This window comes from Apodemus sylvaticus, chromosome 13 (assembly GCF_947179515.1).
Source record: "Apodemus sylvaticus chromosome 13, mApoSyl1.1, whole genome shotgun sequence".
NCBI lineage: Eukaryota > Metazoa > Chordata > Mammalia > Rodentia > Muridae > Apodemus > Apodemus sylvaticus.
Genome location: NC_067484.1, coordinates 40,312,726 through 40,322,493, shown reverse-complemented (window position 1 = coordinate 40,322,493; position 9,768 = coordinate 40,312,726). Strand labels below are relative to the sequence as shown.

Sequence of the window (9,768 nt, the reverse complement as noted above, 5' to 3'; positions counted from 1 at the left end):
AAACACCCCCTTTTTGATCTTAGTTTCTTCTCACTGAGTTGTAGAGGTCCCTGCTTTTACTTTTATGACTCTTGGATGTCAAGTGTATGACAGTGCTGGCACACAGCTGCTGTTCATTCTTGATTGGCAACATTAATATAGTGGTGTGAGAGTTCCATGTTGGATGGAGGAGGAGGACTCCAGGGCAGAAACATTGCATAAGTTAAGAGCACTCTTTGAAGCCAATGTTGTTTTGCTATTTCTTATCTTCTGTGTGGTACTTGAATTCCTTGCCCAGCCCTTCTGGTCCCAGTTGGCCATTCTAAGGACAATCTGGTCATTTTGTACAAAGGAGATATGTTATTTTCTGTAGTTAGAAAGAATTAAGTCTCTCTAGTTTAAAGAGAAGTTGGTTCTTAGACTGCACCTGAGAAACATGCTGTGATTCTAGAAAAACAGGTCTCATTCTGATAGTTGCTTCCTCTTCTTTCCTTTCTTCCTGAAGATAACTCAGCCCCTCCAGGGAGCAGCCACAATGATCTCTGCAAACTGATGATGGAAGAAAGGGGAACCAGAAGATACTGTGCACTGGATTCCCTGGACGATGGATGGAGGACAGCCTGTCCCTTCACCCCTGGTACCCCTTGGGAATGGATCAGATTATAGCATGTCTCTGGAACAGAAAACAACATTTGTTTTTGTGATTCTGTTGTTCATCTTTTTGGGCATCCTCATCGTCAGGTGTTTCCGGATTCTTCTAGATCCATATCGGCCAACCTCAACCTGGGCTGACGGGCTTGAAGGTCTAGAGAAAGGGCAGTTTGACCATGCCCTTGCTTAATGGGGACACAGTAGGCTGCCCTCCCAAGGGGGCAAAGTGCTTTATGTCTGAGCAAAGCTTCCTCTTTGTTCATGTTCTCAACAGATCTAATTTTAACCATAAATGACCCTAGGACAACAACCCGTTATTACATAAACATGCTATTGTGTTAAAAGTGTCTTATTTGAGGATAATGGAAAGTTTATGTTACCAGACCCCAAGTAGGAAGGGGAAAACATTTGCATTTACTCAATGACTGTTGTTGAAGATATTGTAAAACCAAGCACACCCACACTTGTGTAGATTTTGCTGTCAAATGAAGCACTCTCTGCTCAGAACAGATAATACATAATTAGAGAAGATCACGTATCAGTCTGAGAACAAGTCATACCTCTCAATTTTACTTTGTACACATTTAGGTCCTGGGCAGAGTGAGGAAGCCTGTGTAGAGATGACCTCAAGAGGCTGCTTTTTTTCTTGTAAAGCAGGGAGCACTAGGAAGCAGTGGTAGGCTTAGGAAAAACTAGCTATTTACTTGGTGACTCTGGATGAGAATGTTGTCATTTTCATTTTTAAATAATGTTAAACTCAAAGTTCACAGTTTTGAAACTACCAGTCCTAATCAAATCTCTGCATTCCTATAGCTAACACATTTAAATGCACTAATGTATAATTTGAATCTATTGTACTTACATTTCTGGTGGAACTAATGAGTTACAAGCACAACTTCAAGGTTATGTTTTGAAAGAAAGATGATTGCTTAGCAGGAAGACTTTGGCTGTAAGAGGAGTATGCATTTTTATGTGCATAGTTACCAAATAAAATATTTCAAGATGCAGTCATATGTCCTCTTATTTTACTGAGATAAAGCGATAGTGATGGTATGTGGTACTGAATGGGTAGCATTTTTCCCAAAAGAAAAGAGAGGGCAGGAGAGGTCATCGTATTCCCTCCTCTTTCACAAAAGGTGCCTGTGGCCTGTCCAGCACAGATGTAGCCTGTTCTAAAGGGGGATGTAGGAAAAAAGGAAGGGGAGCAGGGAAGGGGCAAGGATACAAGGGAGGGAGATGAATACTCTCAATATCCAAGCATGAAGATGTCACAAAGCTAGAGAGATAGTTAAGTGGAAGAAGTCTGTGACCCATTGTTGAAATGCCACATCAGAATCATCTGCAGAGCTTAATATACATTCTGATTTTTATTATGAATGCCCCACAAGACCATGGTAAGAATCTGTCAGACAACAGGGAAGAATATATGAAGTAATAGCAGTCTTAGGCGCATGGTAAGTTGAGGCTAGCCTGGACTCCATGATACCCTCTCCTAAATAAACAAATAAAAAATAACTCTCAGAATCCCACCGGAGATTCTCCTAGCTCCTCGGCTTCTCCTTGGAATATACCATAGTCTTCCATTCTCAAGTGTGATTCTATAGATGTGAGTTGAGGAGCAATGATCCAGGAGATAAAACATGGGTAATGACAGATGTGATCTGAAACCGTCAGCGAAGACAATGTCCCACGAGACAGTTGCTCCCGCGTAGTTACTCATATCTGAGCTCATGGTGCAAAGCCTTATGCAGTATATTATCCTGACAGAATCTAGGACCTGACCTCTGAGGACAGAGGTGTCATTGGTGTATCCAAAGAAGGGGAGGACAGCAGGCTGTGGAATAGGGAGGTGACAGTGTGAGGAGGGGTTGGGGTAACCTAGCTGGAGTAGGCAGTCGTGAAGGACAGACGTGCCGCTGGACACCCTAGAGATAGTGGCAGTCACTGTAGATTCATGAGAAAGAAATGACGCAAAGAACCTTGTCAGTAGTTCCAGCTTCTGCTCCCTTCCTTGGGGCAACCTCGACTTCAGTTTCTACAAGGGAAAGAGAGAAATAGCCATCCATCTGCTTTGATGTCTCCGAACTCACACATTGGCTGTAAGCTCATTAGAGCTCCCCAGGTATATTCTTCTAGCCTTCCTCCCTTTCTTCTCCACCCTATTTCCACCTCTGAAGATGATACCTTCTAATTCTACTCCCTTCACTGTGCCCTCACCCCCATCCTCTGTCCAGAGCAAGAATACCATGATAACAAGAATACAAATGACAGCAAGCTTTGGGCTCCTCAGAGTAAATCGATCCCCTCTGAGACAAGCCCAATCATAATTACTCTTGGCTCCTTGGGGTGAGGAGCACATTTTTAAAATGTCAGGTGAGCCCTCCCTCTCCAGCCTTTTTCCTTGCAGGAGTTGCAGGGCAGCACTGCCTATCTTCCAAGATATTTATAATGAGTTCGGCTGACCTTTATCATGAATATCTGCATCTCTGGATGGGAAAAAAATATCTTTCCCAAGGTCACTCACTCTAGATCTGCTTTTTGATTTAGAAAAACACAGTGATGTCATTTGTAGTCTGAGTTCTAAATTACAAGTCCCTGGTTTATGTCCCTCAAGACACCCCCAAGTTTTCACATCAACATCTCTTCCTGCGAGAAACCTCTTAAAGTATAAACAGTCACAAAACATGTTTAGCTTGAGGTGTGGAGGAGATGAACTCAACTTGTATTGCTGGACTCATAAGCATGAGCAATTCTGTTCTTGAGGGTTAAAGCGGAGGTAAGATACACAATTTCAGGAGGCAGAAGCCAGATTCTACAGATACTTATATATGTAGAAAAAATAAATCTATTCAAGTTCCCTTTTTATTGTCCTCGCTGCACAGTGTGATATGCAAATGCTTTCAGACTATAAGTACATAGATTTTCTATGCTGAAAAAAATTCACCAACAAAATTAAAACACGAGTCTTGTCGTTTCAAGATGTCAATTTTCAGAACTGGCATGTAAAATATATAGAAACCTGCATACTTTTGAGAAGAATTTTAAGTCCCAAAGCACTGTGTCAAGTCTGAGCTGAATGTCTTATTTATTGACTTATTAATGAGGTTTCCAGAAATGGTGCTCAAAGCACTGGGCACGCACAGTCCAGGGTCAAACCGGCCTGTGCCCGAAGGGATTATTTGCCTGAAAAAAATAATCCCCTAAGCTTTGTCCGAACATCTTGTTTCTGAGAAAGGAGAAATGAAATTTTTAGGCAAACATCCACTCTGTAGACAGGAGTCCTTTCTCTCCTACATTTGGCTTTGACTGGAAGAGCTAGGACCTGACCAGTCTGGTCTCTTTCCAAGGAGCTTTTTATTGTTGCTTGCATGTTTGCTTTAGTATTAGAGTGCTCTGCTGGATTTATTGTCATGGAGAAATGTGTTCCAGCTTCCTGATTCAAATGGATACTCACACCACATCCTAAAGGCCCATGAAGTCCTCTAAGATCCTCTCACAGACTTTCATAATATCCAGACCCATGGTTCTGTAAATACACTGCCCAGGGAAAGAGGACTCTCATTTAGAACATTTTCAAGGGCAATACCCCTTCTCTTCCAAGCCCTATTGTTTACCCCAGGATGCCAAGCTTATTCCTATTTTGAAGGAAGCAAATTTTCATGGGTTCTTGGCAGATTCCAGAACCACAAAGAAAGATGGTTGTTGCCCATGCTGGGTGTCCCACTTGACCCATCAAGAGTCAGAGGAACGTGCCCTATGGCAGGACCATAGGCATAGGCTTTAAAATGCATCCTTATCTCCAGTTTCTCTTCCTTCACGTTTGCTTACATTTTTGATTCTGTCAGTCTTCACCTCTTAGTATCACATCATTTTGAGGGTGCGCCATCCAGGGCAAGCGAAAAAAAGGGACCAGCTAATAAATCCATGCCTGGAAAGAGCCATTTGCTGACTGACCCAAAGGTTACAATTTTAGTTTCTTTCCGCAGCACGGAAACACTTGTTTTGGAAAATAGAAGTCCCTGAGCTGATGTATTATTTTTAAATATCCTGAAGTTTCGGCTTATGTGTCAGAATTATTTCCAGTTAGACTGCAAAGAGATCTTTTCGCAAAGATTTGTTCTCAAAATACAAGCTCATCAATCTAGGAAAAGGCTTCAAGCTTCCTTTAATCCAACCAGACTTCTGAGCTGTTTTTCTTAGCTGAAGGGGCAGGGCAGACAAGGAAGCCTCCAACGGTGTTCACAGAGACTGGATACTGCCCTGTCCTTGGGTCATCAAAGGGAAGCCTGTGTGCTCTGGGGACCCAGAGACTCAGAAGACTCACCATCGGAGAAGTAGCTGGCGTTTGAAAGCAGAATTTATCCTTTTCCATTCTGCCTTTCTTCTCTGCTACAGCACTCCCTCCCCTGCCATCTCAGCTGAAGTTTGTTCTCAGCCTTTGAGTGGCTAGACATCCACTACAGCTTGAAAAAATTAAATGGAAAATTCCAGGAATAAACTGAGAGATACCATTCACATCGTTTTTTAAAAAGTCACACCGTGGTTACAGTTATTCTGTCATCGTTGAGCCTTTAGTGGAAGCTTTGTCACAAGCATGGAAACAGAGGAAAGACTTGAGCAGGTGGTGGATTCAGGACTATCTGGGGTCTTATGCTTCCATGGGGGGGGGTGTCTAAAGTAACATAGAGGGTACTACAGTTCTTGGATCTCTCCCCCCCTCTGCTAATTCCAGTGCAGGAAGAAGCCTGTGGATCCTATTCGATTTCTCTGTTACATGCATTGCTTTCTTTAATAGCCAGTGACAAAGGGCAGGCAGGCTGCATCCTGACCTCACTTAACTTCACAAGGCATCCATTACATTTTCCCTCGCTCTGCTTTGTATAAAGCACATCCTTATCAGCCGGCGCGCCTCTTCCTGTGCTTTTCATCGCTGGATCTTGTTTTGCATCTGGAAGGACAGCGGTTCCTATTACACTTTCACGTGACTGCTCTGAAGATGTCGTCACTCCTGAAAGCCACTCTCCACAGGCCTCTCGTGTTTCTTAATGTTTTCCCGCAAAGGGCAAGGTGCTTTGCTTTGTGAAGAGGTCTGTGTGAAGATGGTATCTGATCCTCCTAGGAAAATGACTGAGCACCTTTGCTTGCAGCCCATCATAAGAGACTGGTATTTCTCAGCTTTAAGATTCCTCTCTAATCGAGCAACCCACTGTGCTCCAACCAACCTGGAGTTGACCTGCGGGCACTTGGCAAGAGATGGGAAGATACTGCTATCACATGTCCTTTGTGTCTGACCCAGGACTTCCAGCATGTCAGCATCTACGAATGGGTCAGGCTGACCAAGGAGCGTGCAGTTGTTGAGAGTTTCAGTTTCTCGGAACAAAACATCCAGTCTCTTCAGTTATGTTTTGTATTGTCAAATGTTTTGAAGCCATCTCTTCCTTTTTACCAAATTTTGCATACTCATCAGATTCACAAGGTCTCCAGTATCCTGGAGAAGGAAGAGAAAGGAAAAGAAAGGCCCATATATAATTAACTAGAAGGAGTAGAACCAAAACAGATGGGTTTTTATTTTATTTTATATTTCATTTTTTTGATTGGAGAAGTGATGCTTCACCTGACATCTATCTAACAAACCTCAAAAACAAAACAAAACAAAGCAAAACAACTTCAGGGTCAAGATATTATAGAAAGGGCAATTTATTCAAAAGTGGTTGTTAAACTGGTATGCCCTCGGTTCTGTTTGGATCTTTTGAGTTTGAAGTCTTATGTGATTGTCACTGGTCAGTTGAATTAAGTCTGTTTCTCCATGAAGTGGAAATACTTTATCAAATTAATTTGTCCTTTGACAGTGTCATGCACAGGAGTTCTCTGACACACTCAGAGTGTGCCCATGCCTCCTGATGTTCCTTCCATTGCATTTCTGATGTTGCTGTTCTGAAAACCACGTGTATGGTTGACCAAGATAAAAGGATTCTTTGAGCAGTCACAAATTGACTGAGTTCCTTAGGATTCCCACAAACCCTTAACCATTTTCGAACTCTCTGAGGTAGAAATTTACCACTTCCTCACCCAGTTCAGAACCCCACCCTATTCAATCTCAGATCCTATTGAATGCTCTACACCATCCCTGTACAGAGTCCTCCATCCCAATCTAAGAAATACAAATTCTTCTTCCTAGATGATTATTCCCCTTGCTCCATCATTTGGAACTCCTCGTAACCTGATTTACCCTGGTCCATTCGTTAGCTGTGTCCATATCTGTGTATATTCTCCAGGTTTGGCTTAGCAAGCCATCTATATGACATTAAGTGGCATCTTAGTGACATTAATGATTAAATTCTGAAGGAAGGAAAGGGAGGGGAAGAAAGAGGAGAGGGGAAGAAAGAGAGGGGGAAGGAGAAAGAGGAAGAGGGAGAGGGAGAAGGGAAGGGAAGGGAAGGGAGGGGGAGAGGAGAGGAGAGGAGAGGAGAGGAGAAGGGAGGGGAGGGGAGGGGAGGGGAGGGGAGGGGAGGGGAGGGGAGGGGAGGAGAGGAGAGGAGAGATTGACTCCCTCTGTGGGAAACTTGAAGAAGATGCTTGGCCCCAAGGAGCACAAAGACTTACCTCAAGTTTGCAGCAAGGCAAGGAAACTCAAAGTGACATTTATGTACCTTTCAGAGCTCAGATAAAATATCATGGATTCAAATTGGACAGTGGGAGACAGTACTGGTAGTAACCAGGGACTCTGCCCGCATTAGCTTGGCCTTGCTCCTGCCTGGTTCTCACTCCATGGCTCTGCTTACACATAGGAAAGATCTGGCAGCAAAGGCTCTCAGTGGCATGCGCATCAGCTTGAGATACGGCTCAGGCAGCGGCTGGGGACAAACCTGGGACTGCAGCAACCTGGATTCATCATTCTATGTGGAACTCAGTGGGAGGCTCCCGGAGCTAACTTAAGAACCTGGGTGTGTAGTAAGCTCACACTTTCCAAGCTGTAGAACAGTCCCAGAGACCAGGCCAGCGGAGACCACCACAGAAATAAGGGAAGCTCAAGAAATAAAGCTGACACAGAATTGAATCAATGTTCTGTGAAAGTCATTGTCATTATTGCCGAGCTTTTGAAAGTACAGGAGAAAGATTTTTAGGGACTAAAGAACAGCCTTCGACAAGGACTGTGGGGTTGGATGCCATGCTGGCCTGGCTCTCTTGTCCTGCACAAGCACTCGGCTTGCTTGCATTTAGCTTCTAACCCTCACCTTAAATCAATGGACATTTTTCCTTTCTATTTATTTCTTCCCTTGTGAAATGGATATAATGGAGACCGCAGATGCCACACTGAGTAAGAGCCTCTGTTCTTCCAACAGGACACCCTGGGTAATGGTCCCCACACTCATGGAAAACAAAATGAAACGAAACAAAACACCCCCCACAAACAACCAAAATAACGAGACTTGGCCTCATATTCACCTGTAACCTCAGCCTGTGGGGGTCAGGACAGGAAGACCACTGGGTCTTGCTGACTGCTACACGGCAGCATCAGCTGGAGCCCTCTCTTGAGAGAATATGACAAAGAACTACAGAGCAGAGCACCCAGCATCCTCTTCAGGTCTCTTCATACATACATCAGTAGGTATACTGACTGCACAGACTTATGTGTGTGCATCACACACCTCCACCACATACATACTTACATACAAACATATGTATGTACATGCATACACACACACACACACACACACACACACACACACACACACACACACACTAAACTGAACCTAATATCAGTAGCACCTGCTCCTTCAGTGATTCTTTTAAAGGATTAAATGGGTTGAATTCAGCACCTAACAAGCTTTCAGTAAATGTTGGTTCAGTAAGTACTGTGGCGGGAAAGGTGCCTCTTAACATCCGTACCTCACAGAAACACCCACTGCTATTTAATATGCTCTCAAATCGTGAAACTCCCTTAAACAAATTAGACTCCTGCAGGTAAATGTTTCAAAACAGCATTTTTTTTTCCGATCGCTCCAGTTAGTTTTCCAAGTTGGGAAGGTAACTAGGAAACAGTGAAGATTATCCTTTAAGCTCTACGCCTAAAATAAAATCTTCATCTTTGGAGCGCACACAAACCTCTAGGCAATGAAAGACACGGCTACTCTTTTTCATCCCCCAAAGCCGTCTTTCATCATACTGTCTTTTCTTTTTACACAGGCCAACTTTTAAAGCAATTAGAAGCAGATAGGATTCACCGAGGCTTCTTGCTTCTTTGCTGATGACCTTGGTAATGTCAATTAAATCCCTCCATTTCCCCCAGAAAAATGTTAATAATAAATGGAACTTTTCAGCCCATGAATCAATGACCTTTCGAGTGCTTAAAGCCCTGCAAAAGTATTAAATGCCAAAATATGAATACTTGAACATACTAAACTTCTGTTTGTTGTTCCCAAAGAGTCAAACTAATTCTGCCTTTTACTGTTAAAAGGAGACAGACCCAACCCGCAAATGCTGCCTCCGTGGTCCCACCTTTCCTGGCAACCCTGCAGGCCGTATGGTGACTGTTCCTTAGCAGCTTAATCCCTGCCCTTTACAGCCCCTGGCTCTGGGATAAGTAGAGGCGGTTGCTGCTATTTTTAGTTAAAATCTGTTTTAAATGGGGAAAACATTCATCTTGAGATTACTCTCCTCAAAGAGTTCCAAGACTGAGCCTTCCTGGAGGTCACGCTGCTCTTCTGACTGATCTGTAACTGGAGTCTCAGAGAATTCCTAGCCAGTGAGGCCAGGGCTGGCGCTGTGTGTTTATTTAAACCCCTCACCATGGGGCAAGCTCTGAGAATGGCATGTCCTCAAACTCTTGCAAAGGAATCTTTGGCAACGAATCCCGTTGACTCTTTGGAATCAGGTAGCCCAGCTTGGTATACTGGGTGGATTTCCACGGTGTCAAGTTATTGCCCAACAGCTTTTAGTGGTAAGGGTTTGGTGCAGAAAGCATCTCTGGGGAGGTGCCTCCAGTGGCAGCATCCTGTAAGGTATCACTTGAGTTTTAACGGGGTAGCTTTGTGGGCAGCTACTCTTCAGTGTTAGCAGTTTGTTGTTATGAAAAAAATAATTTGAGATAATAAATTTATAAAACCAAAGGCTATTATTTTGGGTCATAATAGTGCT

The 9,768-nt window shown here is 43.5% G+C and overlaps 1 protein-coding gene across 1 annotated transcript; it reads left to right on the top strand.

The window, feature by feature from the left end:
- Positions 1 to 583: 583 nt before the first annotated feature.
- Positions 584 to 820, top strand: Ctxn3 (cortexin 3). The gene has a single exon (XM_052155958.1). The coding sequence runs from the start codon at positions 584 to 586 to the stop codon at positions 818 to 820; it is 237 nt and encodes a 78-aa protein (XP_052011918.1).
- The last annotated feature ends 8,948 nt before the right edge of the window (positions 821 to 9,768 follow it).

What these genes read in the sequence shown, in the direction of transcription:
- Ctxn3 (XM_052155958.1), top strand. Translation starts at nt 584, where the DNA reads ATGGATGGAGGACAGCCTGTCCCTTCACCCCTGGTACCCCTTGGGAAT.